Here is a 22,549-nt window from a genome sequence, read left to right as displayed (position 1 = left end):
TGACTTCTGTAGTACTCCATGTTCTATTATCCTGCTGTTTTTAGAGCTGCAACTACTTTAAAAAAAAAAAAACAAACACAAAAAAAAGAATAATTGTAAAGTTTCAGAATGTAGTTAAGAAAGCTTTCTGCAGCTTCCCGAACATCACGGGTATGCCTCTGAAAAGCAGCACTAATCAATATATTTAAAATAAGTGGGTCACATGACGATGATGGTGTCACTTAAAGGGATACACACGTGCAGATTTATTTTACCAGACTCCTGTCAGCTCCATAGAGCCTTTGCATTGATTAGCTCATTGTTCTGGTTTACGTCTCTCACCACACTGTGGATTTTAAACTTCACTTTAAAAAAGTGAGGAAACCAATTACCTCAGACTTACTAATGAAAGTAGACGATTACATTTATGTTGTGTGAGCTGAAAAATTTTAACGTTAAAAAATTATTAGTCTGCCTTACTTTGTAATTTTGAGGTAATCAGTTTTAAGAATTAAAGAGTGTAAAAACTGACTGCGTGTTAACTGCCCAGAATAAAGCTGCATGAAGACAGAGTTAGCGGCTAGCGGCTAAACAAAGTGAAGCATTTAGAGCTAAATATTTGCGTCAGGAAGTGAGCAGAACCACGACTACACATTCTGCTAATCTGCTGGATATGTGACGTTGCAACAGTATGCTAACATGTTAGCCACATTTACTTTGAGGGGGGTGAATATGTTAATTTTGGATTTTATAGTTTGTTCCTTCAAAAGAAAAGACAAAAACAGCTTGTGTTTGTTTGACTCGATTAACAGTGCTTAATCTAAATGTGCAGTATTCTTATTTAGCGTTATATAAAGGAAGAAAATCAGAACATCTATACGTTTCAGGAGCTGAGATACTGATGAATGTTTCTTTTCGGTAGCATGAAATGAAGGTTATCTTTTGAAAGTGGCCTCCACAGTGAAGAGATCTGAACTGCACGGGCACAGAGTCTCTTCTACATACATAAAGACACACACTGACAAATGGTGCTTTCACGCAAGCAGCTTTTACAGTTAATTCACAGTGTACTGTTAAGGGGGTCATGTGTAAGTACGGAGCTGTAAGTGACTGTGTTAATTAATGCTGGGAACATGAATGTGTTATTTAGACCTGGATACTGCGGCGACGCTTAGCCGTGATTACGATTCAGCCCAGTGGTCGCCGACGGTACTGCACCCACAGCTGATGACAGGACACCAAAGTCAATTGTGACTCTTTCAATTATGAATGTTTGATACATGGAGGGTTTATATCTGTAAAACTTCACCACAATTATCATCACAGTGTAAAGTCCGGAGCCGCATCAACAGGAAGTAAACCCAGGAGCTAGAAACTTTTTTCCTGGCATGTGTACCAGGCAACAGGGGCCAGCTTTGGGTTGAGTATCTGAGTTCTATTTTTTACATTTCTAATTGGTTACATCACGCTCAGATAAGGTGTCGGAGTTGTTTGTGTGAATGACGAGAGCTGCCGACTGTACCGGAAGAGTTGAGGGAAATGCGTTCACTTCATGTTAGAGTGGGCCCTGAACAGACTCAAACACACACACACACACACACACACACACACACACACACACACACACACACACACAGAAACACAGACCCAATATATCTCATTGTCAAACTCATTGCATTCTAATTACATTCAACCAGGCGGCTCTGTACGTATGCAGAATCACATCAGCTGCACTTTCCTGAATCAAACACTTCCTCTGCCTGGCCGGGAGCCGTCTCCTCTCCTCCACTTCCCTTTCAAATGTTCCTGCTAGTCTAACTGTTAATTGCTCTGTTCTCTTGCACTCAGTCGCACTCGCTTCAAGTCAAACATTGGCTCCCCGCCGGCTTTACCATAAAGGGCAGAAAGAGGAGAAAACTCTTGTGTTGTGTTGTGTGTGTGTGGTGTTTGTGTATGGGTGGTGGGTATATAGTGAGTGAGTTAGTGTGTGTGTGTGTGTGTGTGTGTTCTTTTGAGAGAGAAGTTGTGTAAAGCTTGCTGGCCCACGGGAGATGAGCTCCATAATGGTCACCATGGCAACAGGCTTTCAAGATGGAGCCCTTCTAGTGCCCCTCGAGTGCCACAGCTCCTGGAGCACAGAGCAGCCTGTCTGTCTGTCTGTCCGGGTGTGTGTGTGTGCGTGTGTGTGTGTGTGTGTGTGTGTGTGTGTGTGTGTGTCTGTTTGCAGGCTACCCAGGCGTTATTCGAGGCCAGCTACTTAAAAATTGATACATCAAGCGTCAGTGGAGAAATCTGACGAGATTGAATCTGACGTCCTTTACGGCCACCGAGGTCGCATCTGTGTGTGTGTGTGTGTGTGTGTGTGTGTGAGTGTGTGTGTTTGTGCTCATGTGTACATACCCGTGAAACATGCTTACGGTCAAACTGACATGTTTTCATGGCGGACAAACTGTGTTGTGTCGACACGTTAAAGAATGACTCTGAAAAGGTAAACATCGACCTTTAGGTGCCAATAAATCATTATTTGTTATCACTGTTTGTTGGCGTGATGGGAAAGAAAAGCAAAAGAACGTGTTTTCATGTTGCAGCAGAACATGACATACGTGGCTTAGTCAACAATTTTCATGCGGGCAGAGCGAAATACATCACTGCGCGTGTGTGTGTGTGTGTGTGTGTGTGGTAATGAGGAAGTGTGTGAAATAGAGATGTCAGCATCACCGTCCCGCCCCCCTGCTGAGATCCTCTCATCCCTAATCGGAGTTCATAACAACCTTTAACACCATAATATTCACCATTACTCCTAATCCTGTGAAACACACACACACTCACTCACCCACACACACTTTTCCAGAGTCTGCCTTTATATTACATCAGCTCTTTTATTTCTTTCTTTCTTTCTCTCTTTCTGAGGTTGTCTCATATCCACGTATTAAACTTTAATGACCTCGTACAGTTCGCTCCGTGTGAATAACTTTGCACTGCGCTTACAGAACGTCATCGCCTCAGGTGGCATCATTACCATTACAGGAATGTTGTTCAACAGTGCGTTCAGTGTAGTCATATGCGCCGTGACTCACAGCGATGTTAAACAACACTGTAAAATCTGACACAGTGACTTAACTTTAAGAAAAAATCGGGAAATAATGATCAGTAGACTTACTTTATTTTATCTTGTTTAAACCTTGTTGCTCGTACAACTTCAATCTCATAATCAGCTATTAAAATGTATAGTGTATTTGAGTTGCATTTAAGTAAGCAAATTAAAATGATTCGTCTACTTTACTTGTTCATTTTCAGTTTCATCGATTTTTTTGAAGTCACTTTGTCAGATTTGACGGTGTAGAAGACGTCATTATTATCTCAGCAGTCAGAAGATAAGAGCTCCACAGATGCAGTGAGGAAATAAGTTGAAAACATACTGCGCCACATCTGGAATTTAACTTTTTATTACAGGTTTGATCCGATAAATCTATTCAAACTTCTCAGAAACCTATGATTTTTTTACCAGCTATGCTTTTTAAAAACTAGCTGAACTCAGTTGAAGTCGTTATCAAGTCATGTCAGGTATAATGCGGTGCGAAATGTAGACACAACACAGAAATTGCATTACAGGGCTGTTTACCGCGGCTGTGTGGTTATGCGGGTTTGTAACACATTAAAAGTTTATCTGCTGGGGACATTTGCACAGGTTTCAGTGCTTGAACTGTGCTGGAGCTCACTGGCTCGGACGCTCTGGATATTTGCCATCGGTGGACGGTAAACCCACCTGAACCAACCTGACGATGGATCCCCGGTGTTTGAGACTAAATATTGTGTTGTTTGCTGGTGTTTTAGGCCAGAAATTTAGAGCTTTAATATTTGTACAGACGGCCTTTGTTGTTTGTCGCGGAAAAAGGAATTAGTCGACCACAGCAACCTGAACTAGCGGTGAATACATTTATTTTCAAGTGTAGGCAGAGGTCGGATCCTGTGGTACGCGTGGGCTTATATGGTTTCGGGATTCTGCAGAAAGAAAATGTCACATTCAGTGTAAAAAAACAAACCAAAAAACTATAAAAACATATTTTGGAGGACTCGTTTTACAGCATCAACATCTATTCATCCCCGCTCGGTCAGTACAGGTCAGACTGTGGTGTACAACACATTCTGCTGTACACCAGCGAGTGTACGAGGCAGAATCTGATGGCTGCAGAGCGGCGTGAGACGTGAGCTGTGTCCAGACAGGACATGTAGACCTCTATGATTGACACCTCAGGACAGACCCTCACTGTGTTTACAGCATCTTATTACACACACACACACACACACACACACGCGGTCAATCAGACCAGATATGAACGGTTTGTGATGTCCAGTACATGAAGCACATGAGTACACTCTGGCTTCTTTCTGATCTACTCCCTGTCCTCTGGACGCCGGCCAATTACTGCGAGCGGCCAAGGGGAACTACGGGATGAAGCTCCCCCTCTTCCTCATTCTGTCCATCTCTTCCTTTCCCCCGTTCCTCTGTCCTTCCATCTATCTCTGTGTTTGCCCTGCAGTCCGTCTATGTCTGTCTGTCTGTCTGTCGGTCGGTCCGTCTCGCTCTTTTTTTGGCCATCTTTATTCTCTCTCTATATGTGTGTGTGTGTGTGAGAGTCTGCCTTTATGTGTGCGTCTTATTTCCCAGTGGGCTGTCTGTCATACGTTGACCCTGACCTTCTCCAGAGCTCCTGCACAAATATTTACTCTCTAGCTGACAGGAACACGCACGCACACACACACACACACACACACACACACACACACACACACACACACACACACACACAAACAAACCTTAAGAGAATCTGAGGGAACGAGAGCTCCATTTCAGTGCAATTAAAACACACTCTCTCTCTCTCTCTCACACACACACACACACACACACACTCTTCTTCTCGTGGTAACCCGAGCTGATGGCTCCCTAATTTTGAGCCGGAATGATTATCCTGTGGTCTAAAAACAGATAAAATAGATACCAGGTGCGTGTGTGTGTTTCTGTGTGAAAGAGGTCATGGGCGAGGGACAGAGAGCGAGAGAGAGAGAGAGAGAGAGAGAGAGAGAGAGAGAGAGAGAGAGAGAGAGAGAGAGAGAGAGAGAGAGAGAGAGAGAGAGAGCGAGCATGACAGGCCTATAGAGGGAGTCTGTTGGGAGTTTGGTTCACCGTCTGAATAACTTATTCTTCTGTCTGTCTGTTTTGCCATCAAGATAAAAGGCCAGAAACACAAAGATTCACCTTCTCCTTTCAAACACACTCACACACATAAACACTCTCACACACACACACACACACACACACACATCTGCACACACACACATTTTAACCCACACTACAACCACACACATCCTCCCTCCCCAGGCGCACACGTCGCTTAAAGATCCCCCATAAAACCAAACCCGCAGCGCTGCTTTCACGTACGCACAATCCCACACATCTTCTCTCCCCAGATACACTCAAGACACATATACGCCACGGCAGTAAACGTGCCCGCGTCGGGCCGGCCCCGTGACCGGCGAGAGAGTGTGTGTGTGTGTGTGTGTGTGTGTGTGTGTGTGTGTGTGTGTGTGTAGGACGAGTGCGCTTCCTTTTCCTCACCCACGTTATTTTCAGTTCATCACTCTCAATAATTCATTCTCTCAGGCGGAGGAGGAAAGGAGAGCCCCGTGCCTTTCTCTCTGTGTCACTCACACACACACACAAACACACACACACAGTCATACACTAACGCAGCTGTACCCGTCAGGTGGGGGCCATATTCTCGCCGTCTTTAATCTGCGTGGTCGAATTTGTCAGCCAAACTGCATTTGCAAGGAAAGCTTGTGTGTTTTATTCTCATTCGCAGGTGAAGATCACAAAGGCTTCATTGTCGAAGGCAAAAGAAAAGCCAAGAACGATAAAGCTCGCCTCGCTGGTGCGCAAATTCTCGATCGTACATCTTCGTAAAGTCATGAATTCATGTATGTGTCCCCAAGTGCCCCCCCCCCCCCCCTCCACCTGACAAAAACCAGCATTACCTCCCAAAGAATGAAGTATTTACCCGACACACATCCTTGACACACCGGCGCCCATTCAGCGCTCGCACAGGAAGTCAAGGGTGTCACATACAAAAGAGTCCCCTCTCGGGGAAATTGCTGCCGCTCGCCCCCTTTGTGCTCTCTGTAATGAAATCTGCAGCGTTCAGGTTAGCAGGTGCTTTTCACCTGATAAAAACATATCTGCAAAACAATGAGATCTGTGAGTAGATCTGCTCAAGAGGCAGCCAGGAGAGGTTTTCATACTCGACCTCAATGATGGTGGCAATGGAGCAGGAAGATCTTATGCTGCTGTTTTTTTTTTTTGGCTCATGTATTCTCAGCTTCATTTACTTATTGTTTTTGGTAATTTGTTAAGTTGCTACTGACAACTTACTGAATTAGCAAAGTGACCTACTTCCTCTTGGTTGCAGACGAGTAATGTTTTGAAACATGGGCTTCACGGTGGGCTCCCTTCAGACAACATCAAGACAACTGCGTCACATATGAGACGAGTGGTACCACTTAAAACAAAAGCCGAATTACTTATTAGCAGTTCCTTTTTGCATTGCACTCAAATATGCCGGGATAACCATCGTCAGATTTCCTTTTTGACTGAAGCAAACCTAAAAATGTGACAATTCTCAAGTAAGTTCTGGATTTGCAAGGAGCTGTTTTCTTCCCAAACTTTCCTAAGTGAGATTAGTGTTGACAGACATCAGAGAGAATGATATATCCAGAAAGTGTAAGTCAGACAGAAAGACAAATATATGCATCCTGTCTGTGTATTCAGACGTCGCTGAGTTATGCCGCTTTGAGAGAGAGAGAGTGATAAGAAGCCAAATCAGCCGGCCAAACTTCCTGTTATTTCAGAACACCGATATGCATCGGTCCCTTTCATGTCATGCCGTATCGTCATCTCACATCTCTCCCACAAGAGTAAAAATGGCTGATTTGCAGGTGGTTCAGCCACAGTCTGCTTAGTCTAGACGTCAGTTTAAGCCTGAAGCGCCTGTATAAATTGTGCGGGAACTGCGATATGGACATTTAAAAATGAAATTTACCCTGTCGCGTCTCTCATCGGGTTCTGTGTAACCCTTCTTTGTTCTCTGCGGCACTGGAGCTAAAAGCCGTTTGAATTTCCTGAATGGCTCCTCTTGGCTGTGGAACAATAGCGCAGCTGTACCACGCACAAAAGCGGCAACAAATTGGACCTTCGAGCGCGGCTGCATCTGCACGACGTGTTTTGGAGCCGAGCGGTGACGCCTGTGCAATGCCGGCCCAATCAGTCTGACAGGCTGATCGGTACATCTGGAAGCCATCCATGGACTTTTAAAAAAGGGAGGGAGGGGGAGGGGAAGGGGAAGGGGTCAATGGCTGACTTCCTGTTCCTGTGTTTCCTGTTCTAGCCGCCTGCATGCCTCCTCTCGTGCACCTTCAGATCTTAAGTGGAGCAAACCCAACACTGATTCAACACTATAGAAATGTGAAAATTAGGAACTTTCCCATGAGTGCACCCATGTTTATCCCTCGCTGGATCTCGACAGCATATGGAAAGCAGCCAATTAATGCCAACTGTACCCAAAGGAGACCGACTCCCTCCTCTCTCTCTCTCCCTCTCTCTGTGCCTGTGCCCGCGGGGAATAGTGCTATATAAGGACATGAGGAGTTGAAACAGGCGTTAACAGTTTCTCAGTCCTTGGCCTGCTTTTCCTCCTTTTCTCTACGGGCTTGTTCACACAGCTCAACCCACTGCACCAGACTCAGCCGAGCTATACGAGGTCCCGTCTCCCACCTCGACGGCCTCTCGCTTCGCCGTGGCTAACACCTCAGTCTCGGTGCTATGGGTGGCTTTTGGCGACTGGCGAATGGTCCGCCACGGCGAAGCGAGGAGCTGCGCTTGGAGGCCCTCCGTGTGAAAAGACATTATCTGGGTCAGTGCGGGTATATAGATGTGGGGGGGGGGGGAGAGAACTACGGTGTGTAGTGTGGAGGATGTAGCCAGCGCCTGAGCCTTTTGTGATTTTGTGTGTCATTTATTCGAACACAAAAGAAGCGGAGATGAGGACGAGGGAGAGGGAAAAGGGATGGAGCCGAGGAGGTGACACGTGAGGGAGAGGAGATAAAGGCGAATAAAGCAAAAAAAAAAAAATCGAGGGAAGAGGCGGCCGTCATTATCCAAATAAATTGAAAGCGATGTCGGACAGATGGACGAGACGACAGGCAGGAGGGCACACTCGCCCACAGACAGGTAGAAGGCCTTCACTCGGCCCGCGCGTCCGTTTGTCTTTTCAGAACATCTGGCTTGTAATAACACGGTGCTGCCTGACACTTCAACAGCTTAATGCCCTAATGCCTGCAGCGACGCACGCACACACACACACACACACACAGCGTGAACTGTACACACACAAAAAAAAAAATCTCTTGACTTGCTGTCTAAATCCTTCTGTTAGCCGCCCACTCCCTTCCTACCCACACCTTCATGCTCTCGAGCTCCCTGAGCTGCCACTAAGAGAAGAGCAAAGAAATGAGAAAAACTGTGCGTGTGTGTGTGTGTGTGTGTGTTTGTCTGTGTGTGAACATACAACATGCAGGAGGGAGCCCTTGACCTTCAAAAAGTCTGTATGTGATCAACATAAAAATGCTCACTTTACCGACTGGGACACACACACACACGCACTTCCGCTGCGAGAGTCGAGGCAGAGATGGAGCTCTGTGTTGGAGAGGCAATAAAGAAAGGCAGCTTCCCCACTGAGCTTTCAACACACATACCCACACACACACACACACACACACACAATACCCTCTGTAAATGAGCTCAATCTCTTTCGCAGGTGTGAAGATTAGCCTTTTCCTACATCTGTTCCCGGCTCGAACCTTTCATTCCGAACACAAGGCAGCAATCCTCTTATGAGATATAGTGTAAAAGTCTATTGTGCTCATATGTGTGTGTGTGTGTGTGTGTGTGTGCCTGTGCATGGTCATGGCAGCCTTACAGAACGCGTGCGTAACTTTCGCTCTATCCGTACAAGTTTTTCTAGCAGAGAACAAACAAAAGCGCTCACTGTTAATCCTCCCCTGCTGCTCTGTGGTCAGCTCTGATCGACTGAGCAGCAGGCCTTTGATCGCTGTACATCAGCGGGCGCGCAGAAAAAGCCTCCCCCCTCCTCCTCCTCCTCCCCCCCGATAGGTCGAGCGCTGTTTTCCCAAAAAATATCAACTGCAGTTTATATCTTCTCCTGAGAATGATATTGTACAGGTCTTAGTTACCCCTCCCAAAAGCGATGATCTCACGGCGGAGCCCAAACGGGGCTTGGAGTGTGCGAGGGAGGCTGAAGCGGTGCGACGTTTTCCCGGCTTTTGAGGCTTACGTGGCTGTGCCTTGACGGAATAGTTCAGCGCCGGAGCTGTTTCGCAGTGAAAACACATCATCCGGCCGACACTCCTGCACAGCGTCTCCAGCTGAAGGTTGCCAGATACAGTCGGCGAGCGCACATTTGGGTTTTGATCTCTGTACAGGCACAAAGTTACTGCAGCTGGCCGAGCAGTATTTTCCAAGCGCATAACTCATCGTAACGCTGCACTCTATTTTTGCACAGATTGCGAGATAATGAGGGATCATTATAGCTGCTGCTAGGCAGGTTTTTTTGTACTTTGGACAAGGCCAGGCAACCTTTATTTTTTACCCTTTACGCTAAGCTAACTAGGCTGTGGTTGGTGGCTTCTATCTACATTACAGACATGAGTAGTGATCAGTCCCATCGTTAATCGTTTAAAGACCGACACGTCAACTCCACTTCTTGACTCACTCATAAAACTTATACTGCTGTATCCGTTTTGGCTGATTTATCTTCACTACTGAAAAACAAAGACGAAACCCTCCAGAGTCGAACAGAGTCCGTTATGGTCAAATGTTTCTGCAAAACATTCACATTTGAATGTGGAACAGACTACATATAATATTGACATGGAGTATGGTGGTGGAGTTACAGGTGATAAGACTGTGTTTGAGAGTTGTCTTTGTTTCTATTCGATTCAGATTTCTGATTCTGCTCTGTGGTGAAAAAGCTTGATATTTCTGTCAGGGAGCAGGGAAATCACCATTCAGCCATATTTGTAGCAATCAAAATACGTGTTTTAAGCCGAGAAAACATATTTTCCAAACCCTCACTAACTGCTTTTTGTGTCTAAACCCAACTGAAAATTGTACATTAAGAAACATTGGGATGCAGAGAATACAGCGATGCCTCGTTCTTCTCACATTTTCCGACAATACACGCTTGCTGGTCGTGATCGTTATCATCCAATCAACCCGAATGGATACAAATTATAAGTGTCTGTATTTATTATAGTTGGTAGAGCATGCACCTCATGTGCAAAGGCTGGGTCCTCGCCTCTGCGTCCCCGGGCAACCTCTGGCCTTTCTTTTTCAAATATCATGTCATGTCCTGTAGCGGTCCAGAAACCCGTTGTGTCTGCCGACGCCGAGCTCCGACTGAACACGTAACACTGAATCAGATGCACACTGGACGTGCTCCCTCTGTGATTTACACTTTTCTGGTTTCTGTCCAAATTGAGAGGTGAAATGAGCAGCAGGAGAGCTCGTGAGCTTGCCTCATATTGGCGGCATCGAACAGACAAACGAGTAAGAAGAAAAAGGAAAAAATGAGGCGGGTAAAGCCGACAGACGGACAGACGGACGGGCCGACATGTCATGCTGACCTATATTACTTTTGCCCGCTGAGAAAGAGAGAGAGGGGAGATGAGAGCAGGAGAACTTGTGTCGAGGTGACAGGTGTCTGTCCTTCTCCACTCCGTCTCCTCCATCTCTGCAGCATCTGAGGCAGTAATTGGTGCTGTCAGACACACAGAGGAGGACAGAACACACACACCCGGTCACAGCTGCACACACAAACACACACACACACACACACACACTCTCCTGCCCTTCAGCATGTACCCCTAGGGCTTAAGACAGGAGAGGTTTGAGAGGAGAATTCACTACATTCGCTACCAGCTGTGAGACAGAGAGAGCGAGCGCGAGAGAGAGAGAGAGAGAGAGAGAGAGAGAGAGCAGAGGGGAGCGAGGTGGAAATGGAGGGGGCAGAGGAAACGGTGGCAGACAGAAACAAAGAGAGAGAAAAAGAAAAGCAAAAGAGAGTGAACGAGGCGGAGGGCGCACAGACCAGAGGCCTCCGCATGGGGTAGAGAGAGATGGAGGAGAACTGACGAGGCTGTGCAAATGTATGTGACAGAGAGGCGGGGGGGGGGGGGGAGAGAGAGAGAGGATGTGTTTGAATAAGAGGCAGTGAGAGAGGGAGAGAGAGATTATGTAACTCCAGCGGTGACAAAGCAGATGAGTGTGATTTCAAGTGATTGAGCAGCAGAGCCGCGGCCGCTGGAGCCGCAGAGTGTTCGGTATAAAGAAAACCAAAGACGAGTGAAGTACAACCAAAACCACTCTTAACCACTGCAGTCGTGTACATAAGAACACTTTAATATCCCATTCAATCTACTTTTTTTACTACATCTCAGAGGATAATACTGTACTTCTAGATTAAAGGCGGCGGCGACCCTCACAGGTGTTTTCGGTTACGGTGCTGATCCGACTGGCTCAGGTTAGACTTGTGCAAAGCTCCGCCGGGTTTACGAGGGATCATCACGTCCTGTGAGAACACTAAAGTTATAGTTTCCCCAAAAAACAAGACATTTTTTTAATTTCCTGTTACACATAATGATTTTGAAAATATATATCATCTTCTGGGACCTTGAATATCAATATTATCATGTTATTTTTGATCACACTACCTTGACAGGCCCTAATACGAGCCTAAAAATGCGCGTCACATGTCCTCTTTGAGCCATGTCAGTGGGTATGCACAGGAGCAGAGCCCTGGAACTGGATCCCCTAAATGGAATGCAGCCATCCCTAACGTTATAAACTCCACCTGTGCTTTTTTTTTCCTGTCAGAACGACTGGCGTGAAAAAGGCTCAACAAGTGTCGTCTTTGTAGCAAAAGCCTGAGCTCGTTCCTCGGTTGCCACAGAGCTTCCTCTCCTCTCGCTCCGATTCAGATCAGACACTCTGTTGAATTGGCTGCGATTTTACCTCAATTACTCTCCCACGTTCACCGTCCTGCTGAGTTAAATACTCACTACAGTAATGTGTATTAATCTGCCACTAAATCCAGTCCCCAACAAGTGCACTAATGTTTGAGAAACATTTTTTTAACAGGTCTCACAGCTTACTCATGACCGACGTGTAATTATACGTCTAACAACGGTGCCTAGAGAGGACTGCCTGATTTTTTACTTATAATATAGAAAAATGGGATGTTATTAATATCAATTACACTTTGTTCATTCCAATTATTTCCCATTGTGGCCTGAGGAGTCTTTTCAGTCATGCACAGCCAGCGGGTCAGTTAAACACGAAAAAAAACCATGTCAAATTCTGTATAACTGTAAATCGAAGGCAGTCGTACAGTTCAATCACAACTATGTAGCTTCTGGGTTTATCATTATATCATCATATGTTTATCATTTCATATATCTGTGACCAGGTTTTCCAGACGTGCATCTTCAGTAGCAGTGAATGGGCGGAGAACGAGGGCCAACGGATAGGTTAGAGGAGTGCTGTGGCGTGACTGCACGAGCCGTATGAATGAACGGTTGGTTGGTTTTGGTTTGGAAGCCAATAATCCCACAGTCTTATCTTTATTTAAGCTGTGACAAAATACCAATATATCAGTCTCTCACAAGCTGCTGGCCTGTTGGTGCTTGTATTCCATGCTTCACCTTCTTCTTCTACTGTAGTCTGTTGCTCAGTTTGCTCTGTTCCCCTTTTTTTAATCTAACCTGGCGGCGTCCGACATCGACGGCGCCAAAACACACGCAAACATTTTAAACACACTTTGCGCCCTCACACTGGGGAATAAGAGAGCAAACTCGCGGGGTGGGAAAATGGAAAAAGAGAAAGATGAACCCGTGATCTATAAATGTTTAACGAGCGCAGACAGAGGAGATGAGGGCTGCGGGGAGGAAGAGGAGGGAGGAGAGGGGACAGAGAAGGAAAAAAAAATGGCGAGGTGAAAAAGGAAGACGTATCAGGAGGGGATGGGTGAGGAGCGAAGTGGAGGGGGGTGATGGGGTGGGTGGGGCGGAGGTGTACAGTCCCATTATAGAAGCAGACGCCAGAGCACCGTTGGAAAATAGCAGCGAGGAGGGGAGAGAGGCAGAGATTGAGGAAAAAAAGGCTGTAATTGGAGGTGTCTGGTGTTTGTCTAACACAGAGAGGCTAGTAATGATTCCATTAGCGCCTCACACCGAGAGAGAGCGAGGGGGAGAGAGAGAGAGAGAGAGAGAGAGAGAGAGAGAGAGAGAGATACAGAGAGGGAGAGAATGGGAGTCAGGGGGGGAGAAGGAGAGTGACACGGAGACAAAAACAGCAGGCTGGAGAGGCCAAAACAGTACACCGAGATTCACACGGAACATCAGAGGAGGAAAACAACGAGCTCCAGAGCGGCTAAATGGCACAAAAAAGAGAAGGGAAAAAAAAAAAAAAAAAACCGCAGCACAAAAAAAGAACAAGAGGTGGCGAATTCAAGGCGTCCATTAAAAGGCTCGTTCACCTGCGCGGTGATGATAATTACAGATGCCCCTCCGGCTCCATCTCCCCCACCTCACCCCTTCATCTCTTTGTGTGGCGGCGGACGAGAGAGGGGCGATTTAAATGCATTAGCGGCGTGTGTTTTCCCTATGGAAGACCTGCAGGCTGTGTCGGGGCAGGAACCTTTTGTTTGGAGCTGACGGCGAGCGCTGAGAGGACTCTTTAAAAGCCTGGCCCTTGTTCTCCCAGGGACACATTAAAGCGCAACGCACCGGGTTGTTGTACTTCTCTGTGTCCTCTCATGTCTTTGTTAAAAGCAGGCTGATTACAGATGCAGTTACATTAGTTGGCTAAGTGTAATTTTGACGAGGGAAGGATCAGAATAGAGGCACGTGGGGGACAAAAAAAAAAAACCCCAGCAAAGGCACGTGCGTCGTTTTAAACAAAGGAAAGCTGGTTTTCCAAGGCTGGAATTTGGCATAATTTCACAGGCTACAAACAGATATGAGATATGTCAGGATGACATACGTGGGACAGTTAATTCTCCTGCTGTATGAAGAGGAGATTTTCATTGCTATGCAAATCCCTCCAAAGATCCCACAGAAAATGTTTTCCCCAACACTGAGTAGGTGGCGCAGACGAGCCCGCGGCGGAGGAGCTTCAATTCACCACCGAGGAATTAAAATCTATTGGAAAATGCTCGTTGATTGTGCCGAGAATAATTGCCTCGCCAGAAAACACGCCTTGAAATGAGCTGAAACCAAAAACAAAGCTTTCCTTCCTGAGCCGCGGACAATAAACACCTGCTTTTTACCTTCAAACACACGCGAGAGCCCACGCGTCCACATCTGTCCTGACCGCGGCTTATTAGACGAGGGACGCATATACACCCCGACCCCTGACCTCAGACTGCCAATAAGAGTCCATCATTACCTAAACACACGGCCACAGCACACATGCGCACACACACACACACACACACACAGGCAGGCATGCCGTTGCTGAGTTAAAGCCGGCTTGTTAAACGTGCTTACATCGCTGTATTTATCCCCTCAGGAGCGATGAGACTCAGGGAGCAGACTGATGAGGTCACCGAGATCACTGAGGTCAACCGCTGTGCTGCGTCAGACGGACTCAAAGTAAAAGTTGCAGTACAGGCGATGTGACACGGGGGCCTTTGCGCGCCGCAGGTAGCGAGGAATCATTTGAAAGCCTGTCAAGCGAGTTCACCTGTCACACAGCCACAGTGTGTCACTTTACAAGACAGACATGCTCAACAGTCGGCGCTCCACGATTGAGACGCAGCCAGAGTTCTGCCACAATCTGTGCACATTAGCAGCCCGCGCGCCGCAGAGTGCAGCTTCTGTTCTTATTCACTTGTCTCTAAGGCCCAGCTGCCAAGTTCTTCTCGGCGTCTTTTGGCTGCCGCTTCTCCGAAATAAAAAGAAAAAACACAACTGAAATTGCATTGTGCGCACCGATTTCCAAGTTCGCGGTGATGAATATCCACGATTTCATTTTCTTTTTCCCAAGGAGGAGGCGAAGCCCGCGGGGACAGGTGACGGCGTCGGAGTGTAATGCTGCTCGCGCACTCAGAGTGGCACGCGCGCACGTACTGCAAAAACGCCATCTGTGGAGTTTTTGCGATTCAATAATCTGCTTCCTAAGGCTTACCACCAACACAAACACACACACATCAATAGGCGTCTTCTCACACACACACTCGCACAACTCGGAGGAGAAATTACGCATTCGGCTCTGACGCGCACACACTCGGAAAAAGAAAATATGAAATAAAAGCGACGTCTCAAAGCAACATATTCACTTTTCCCTGGAAGAACTGTCCTTGCAGTGCTGGGAACTTTAAACAAAGTCAGAACACCCACACTGACACACACACACATACACAAAGTAACCCAAATACACAGTCATTGTTATTCCATCCTCAGTTTCTCAGCCGATTTCAGCATCGAAATATTTCCACACACTCACACACACACCTTTACACATCACAAATTCACACTGCAGCAAGCAGCAGATACATTATTGCTTTGTTCGGTTTGAGAGCACTGGTTAGCCGTGCAGAGATCTCATGCGTCACACTTTGACACTCTTCTTCTTTCACTTCTCAAGGCCGACCTCCATGAGACCTGAGCATTTAAGTGACACACGCTAACAGAACTTACACTCAGGTGTAAATGTTGCTATAAAAAAGTCACGTACACTCGAGCATTATGGAACATTTCTCGTTCTCTCTCTTACACACACACACACACACCACCAGCCCACTTACGTTGGCAGACGTCCTTGTTCTCCTCGAAGCCCGGTTTGCACACACACCTCCCGATGGGCACCAGCCAGCCTCCGTCCGCGCTGCAGTACATCTTGGGAGCCTCGAACTCCTCGGAGGCGTTGACGCACATGCCGTGGACCTCCACCAGCGCCGTGTCCCCGCCCGTTATCGTGTCGGGGAACTGGGCCAGGTTGAGCACGGTGAGGGGACACTTCTTGTAGAAGACCCGGACCGAGACCAGAGCGATGCAGGCGCCCAGGTCCTGGAAGGCCAGGTAGAAACCCTTTTTACTCAGGTTGCTGATGTCGCGCACCTCCGTGTTCAGCTTCATCACGCGGTCGCCGACATCCACCTGTGGACAGAGGACACTCATTTATCTTGAGGGGAGCCATCAGTATTCAATCAGAGCATGTAATAAATCCATTCCATTACTGAAATAATTATGTCCTCCTGACATCTTTGCAGGCAAATGGAATATGATAACTTTAAATTTAAATATAACCACTGTCAAGGAGGAAAACGGTGACTAGCTAATTACCTCGGCCAAGGAGAATGTGTCCATTTGTTTGTTTGTCGGTTTGTCCGGAGGGTTACACAAAAACTACTGAATGGATTTCCACAAAACTTAAATGGAGGATGTGTCCTGGCCCAGAATAGACCCCATTAACTTTTGGTTCAGATCTGGATAAAGTCACAGATCCATAAAAATGTTTTATAAGCATGCGAATTCAGGTGGTTTGTATCTCGTTGGTACATTCTTTTTGCGTCTCCAGGTGTAAAACTCTGGCTCGAGCAGATTCAGGTGTGTTTGTGTTCCCGTACCTGTGTGAAACTCTCATCGGCAGCAATCGTGTCGATCTTGACGTACTGGCTCTCCTTGATGAACCACAGGTTGGCATTGTTGGACTCGTAGTAGTACATGTTGAACGTCTGCAAAACAAACGGCACGCGTCACCATTCAGACTCCAGAATTGTCAGTTATCAGACATCAAATCCTAATAATAAAAGAAAAGCTAGACAGATAAAAGTGAGACGGTCCGTCCAATGTGAAGTTTTAACAAGGCCCCCACAGCTTTCAGCTATTCTGCCGCTACTCTGCAATTCTCAGTCCATCTGTCTCGATGGCCGGTCAGCGACGCTGACTGCAGTCTCCACGAAAGTGCAGCTCGCTACTGTCTCATGCAGTATTATCTCCACTAGTCATTCTGGAGAAAGTAATGAGAGTGAAACGGGTGCAGAGGGCAGACAAAGTAGAGAGGAATGAATACAGAGGAGCTGCGACATCGCGGCCGATATGAGAGAACGGGGGACAGTAAAAGAAAATATATATCGCGAGTGGAAATATACGAGCAGCCACAAAAAGAAGCCTCGAGAGCATCGTCTGTTTCATTCTGCAGCCATTCTCTCATGTCATTCTTTCACCGTCTCTGGTCTATTTATCTATTCATCAGCCATCAAAGTGAAAACCCATCTGTGCGTGTGTGTGTGTGTGTGTGTGTGTGTGTGTGTGTTTTGAAAGGAAAAGACTGAAAAATAAAATAATGAAAAGGATAATTCGAAATGTCCTTTTGCTCGTCTGCAGAATGAGCTTTGAATTGCTCCCAAGAAATAATTATACTTTGAAGAAAAAGAAAAAGCTTTTTGTCGGTCCCTCCATCAATATATATGTTCACGCACGTGACGACAGGCGACGGATGATGCTGAAATTATCCAGCATCCTGTGAACTGGCTTCATGCGCTTCACAAACATTTAAATGTTGCTTTTTTTTTTTTTTTTTATTTAAGTGAACCTTGAGGAAGAACAAAGAATAAACGTCTAGTGGTTCTGCTCGCTTCTTTAAGGCTCTGTGTCTAGATTTTCTGCTGCAGTAAAGCAAAGAATGTGATAAAATCGTGTTGGATTAAATAAGTCAGGCAGGTTCGGCTGAAAACTTGGAAAACTGTGGTGATAAAAAGTGAATTTTAGGGCTGCGTGAGATGGTCAAAGAAGTCACATTGCACACATGATTCAGGTTCAAGGTAAATTTAAGATTGAAGGGTTAAAAAAATGTATATTTGAGTCCTTTGTGCAACATTCACCGAAAGTTGAATGTGTATGTTTTCCAATAAGCTTCATGATTCTGTTGGATTTTGAGCTGAAGTGAAACAAACGAACACATTCTGATGTTCTGAGACTGAGTGGAGCGCGGTGGATATAACATGATGTAACATGTTGGGCTCGGTACCAAACAGACATGTGGAGAATACGTTTTGTAGGCCGGGGCGCCTCTGCAGCACCTCAGTTCTCTTTTATAATATTAGCTTCGTCACACATTTGACCTTATCGTTCCGCAGTTTGTGTTATTTTGATTAATTGCGCAGCTCTGATTAATTTAATGATTTAGATGATTGGCTGAGCACAGCTAAGAAAGTGGAGACTGTGCGTCGGGGTTTTTTTGTGTTCTTAGAAGAGAAGTCCTTGAGAGAAGTGAGAGAGAGACGGATCACATTATAGTTAACTCAATTTAAAAAAATGCTCAAAGCGAACTGCACAGAAAATATTTTGTTGCTTCTCAAAGGGGATTTTTTTCTTTCCCTTCTTTCTCCAACGTGTTTCAAATTAAACTTACTCCAGTGTTGTTGAATCTCCCAAAACAGAAATGTGTCTTTTTAACTGTCTTTCTTCCAAAAAGTCCTTCAGAGCGCACGCAGCTACACAACCTCACCAGCGGAGCAGGTCTGAACTCAAGGTCTTCACACCAGGAGTCAACAAAACACACGGATGCAACAGGTGGACACACCAGATGCAAGGACATTTTTTAAATCTGCCACCACTGTGTGTGTGTGTGTGTGTGTGTGTGTGTGTGTCTAGTGATGCGCACCTCTTTGCAGGTCCCAGGGACTCCGGGCAGGCTGTTGCAGTCCCTCAGGGTGAACTTGATCTCGATGTAGACGCGCTGCGCTCCTTCTCGGCTGATGTGTCGCGTCCTCAGCCAGTTGTTCTGGTTGGCCTCCATGACGTTACACACCTGGTAGGTCCTCATCGGGGTGTTCCTCTCATCCATGACGCTGATCTCCTCCCACTGAGGGCGAGAGAGAGGACGTTTAGAGAGGAAGGAACGAGGACGTAGCTGAATACCCGAAGGTGGAAAGGTGGCACGCATGCGAATCTTCAGGAGAGAGTGGATGAAACTTAGTTTCACCCGTTTATTTCTGGCCAAGCCGACCAGCGTGCTGACGTTTTGGCCTCGTGGCCTTCACGAGCAACTAGATAAACCAAGACAGCTGTTTGTTCTGCTGCCTTAAACATGAAGAAGAAGAAATTATGGGAAGGTAAATGGGTAAAAATCAAAGAGGACAAATTGAATGAAGGGTGTAAAAAGATGGGGAAGAAAAGAAGAATAGGGAAATGCTGGGAGGGATGTGACAAATGTGATAAAAAGAGGTGAAGAAAGGCGTCTAAGGAGGAAGTAACAAGGAGAGTGCAGACGGCAGCTGAGGAGTGTTAACGTCGAAGAGGAAGTCCTTTCAGCGAACACGTACTTTTACAATCAGAGGCTAAGCAAACGTGCAACCGGGGCGGAGTGACGTTCAGCAGCGCCGCGCCGGGTCGACAACAGCACCACTCAGCTGTAAGACCGTCTTATTTCATCGCCACTCAATGGACAAAGGAGATCTCAGTCCAAAGATGGCTGGAGGGGGAAACTGGGCCCGAGTTCAATGAGCTGCGGTTTTTCGTGCGAACCCAGAGCCGAGAGCGTGTTCTGTTTTCATGTCTGGGTGAAAATGAGTGATGATCTGTGTCAAGATGACTGAAGGGCCGTCTTTGTCTATGCCGCACGTGTGCGCAGTGTGTGTGCGCGTGTTTTTTTTTTGTTTTTTTTTTTAATCGAGCGAATGCGTGATTAAGCGCTGGAGAGGTAGGAGTGTGTGTTCGCGAGAGAGGGAGAGAGAAGGAGTAGGTAGGACAGAGCTACTTTGTCTCCCGTCATCTGCTACCATCTGTTTCCACTTCTGACTAAGGCCGTAATTGAGAACACTTCTCGCATGAGCAGGAAAACATTTCTATCCGAGCACACACACACACACACACACACACACACATACACACACACACACACACACACACACACACAGGCAGGCAGGCAGGCAGGCAGGCACACACATGTATAGCATCACACACACAAAGAGAAAGAACGTTTTCTTTTCCTTAAAGAGAAGGAAAATAAACCGATGCGGTTTCGGTGTCTCAAGATATCTGATCCACTCACTGGGAAGCTAACTGGATTTTCTTAGACACACATATGCAATCACACACACACACACACACACACACACACACAGACTGGATGAGTCCTAGTTTGTGGTCAGGAATCAGAGGACCACCATCTTTGTTCTGAGCTCCTGTCATCATCCCCAGACTGAAGCTGTAAGCTCCAGAGTGATGAGCACGTATCACTTTACAGTCGTCACACAGGCTGTATACACACTCACACACACACACATACACACACACACACACACACCTGACCCACAGGAGTAACCACCCGTCATGCCTAACGTGCCCTGGAATTCAAATCAAAGTCGAGTGGTGGATGAATGAGAGGTTAGGGTTAGGAGGAGAGAGGAGACGGGCTGCTGAAATGTGAAGAAAGCAGCGAAAAATAAAAGGCAAAGAAACTCTCAGACGGTCCAATCTGATTGGATTCTTGAGGTTAATCTGATGTGACGGCCCAACAACCCGGCGAAAGCTTGGCGCGTTTCACCTCTCGAGTATCCTGAGCACTAAAACAGACCCGCGTAAGAAAAACTGGATTCTCACACAGACTCTCTCCAGCTCTCCCACACACTCAGATGCTTTTAATCCCCACAGAAACGTCTGCAGAGTATGAACTGGAGCTCGGACAAAACCAGCTCTTGATCGCGACCCAGCAGTCCTTCGGCTACAGAGACAGGAGAGAGGGAAGCAGAAGAAACGGGAGGAGGGAGAAACAAAAGGAGGACGCGGACGGTGGCGTGCACTTTTGCAAACAGCTGACGCGAACGACCCCGGAGGGGAGTTCAGACTTTTACACATTGAAGGATGTATCGCCGGAGTCGGGCTCGACATTGTGCGGGCACAACAGCCGAGAGTCATTTGCGATCAACCGCACTCGATTCAATTAAAAGAGCAAAACACAAGACGGAGGAAGGAAGAGAGAGACGGGAGCGGGGAACGAAATGTTGGTAAATTACAGGCGCGCCTGGCAGCTAAATAGACCCATCTGTGTCGAGCCGAGACCAGTCGGACATCACAGGACGGTCGCACACACCCACACAAACACACACGCACACACAAACACACAAAGCTGAGTCCCCAGGGAGTGGTGATTAAAGCATTTATGGGAATAGTCATTGAGGGATAAAGAGGGCTTTATGATGTCTTTGTTTATTTCTTTGTAGGCAGAGTTTGGAGTGGCTGGATTACTGCCACTTCCTGGTGAGCGACTCATTTCCCCAGTTGGTCGAGTCTGCTCATTGTCACTTTTGCCTGGCGTAAAGTACAGGTGTGCTCATGAACACGAAAACAACCTGCTCGCCTTCGTGCTGGGTAATGATCCGGCGGCCTCTCGAGAGAGCGAAAATCTACCAAAAACACAACTGGGGGAAATGTTTGGATAGGCTGACTCACTTACTCAAACACACACAGAGTGAAAACTGTTGCCTGTGTTGGTTCAGTCTGAACACTAATCATCATTCAGAATGAGAGACCCCCCCCCCCCCCCCCCCCCCCGCACCGGACCCTCAATCACCTCGGCCAATCAGCACGGAGCCCGCTTGATTGCTTTGAAGTGAGGCAGGGACGTCGGATCAGGGTTTAAATTCAACCGTTCACCAGCTTAACATAATATCCCTCCTTCTGCAATCATCTGATGGGTACACCTACGACGACGTAATTGGCCTCCAAACTCTGGAGCGAGCTCCGGCTCAGCGCGGGGAGGGGAGGGAGAAACAGAGACGGAGGATGAAGAAGGAGGAGGAGGAAGAGGAGGAGGGCAATGAGGGCTGAGCAGCCTCCGGGGGAGTTGAGATGCTGTGGGGGCCTCCCGTTTTTAAACATCATTAAGACGTATCTGTTTTGTGTCCCTCACGTCGAACACCCCCGCTTGGTGACAGAAGTGGGTCGCCCCGCGCAGTCTCAGGCACATCCGGCCCCGCACGGCTTGGATTAATTTTGACCCGTGGGGGTCAAGTGTGGCTTTTGGACTAATTCAGGTAGACATGGACTCAGATTGGTGGGAATTGCCTCTCGCTGAGACCAATCCTCAGGTTTAAAGATCAGAGGTCAACTGGATAATCCCCCTGATATGCAACACAAGAGCTCCTCGCAGGTCTGGCTCCTCTCTCCTCCCACTCCTCCACTCCTGTCGCTCCTCTTCTCAGTTCTCCATATGCCTTTGGAGACATATGTGTAATCATATCAACAAACAAATAATCCCGTTGCCAACAGGATTGGCAGCCTTTGCCAGCCTCTATACTGCTATTTATGATGGATGCCACCAGATTAGATTTGACAGGCACCTTTACAACAGTTTAACAACATGTTACCAGGAGTGGTGAAGCGTTTAGCTTAATACACCGGGCCGTCCTCAATACCATTTTTGGCGCTTCGA

General features: G+C 46.9%; 1 protein-coding gene across 3 annotated transcripts in view; it reads right to left on the bottom strand.

Moving 5' to 3' along the window:
- The window catches only part of epha4b (eph receptor A4b), a 99,102-nt gene that overhangs the window by 57,370 nt on the left and 19,183 nt on the right, over positions 1 to 22,549 (bottom strand). For all 3 annotated transcript variants that reach the window (XM_030402081.1, XM_030402080.1, XM_030402082.1), the window contains exons 3-5: positions 18,779 to 18,979; positions 16,740 to 16,847; positions 15,918 to 16,269 (exon numbers count right to left, since the gene is read on the bottom strand). In XM_030402081.1, the coding sequence (XP_030257941.1) occupies positions 15,918 to 16,269; positions 16,740 to 16,847; positions 18,779 to 18,979 (661 nt within the window). The remainder of the gene's footprint in view (positions 1 to 15,917; positions 16,270 to 16,739; positions 16,848 to 18,778; positions 18,980 to 22,549) is intronic.

The sequence above is a fragment of the Sparus aurata genome, chromosome 21, assembly GCF_900880675.1.
Source record: "Sparus aurata chromosome 21, fSpaAur1.1, whole genome shotgun sequence".
NCBI classification, from domain to species: domain Eukaryota; kingdom Metazoa; phylum Chordata; class Actinopteri; order Spariformes; family Sparidae; genus Sparus; species Sparus aurata.
The sequence above is the reverse complement of the archived record's forward strand: the minus strand, read 5'-3'. Positions and strand labels throughout refer to the sequence as shown.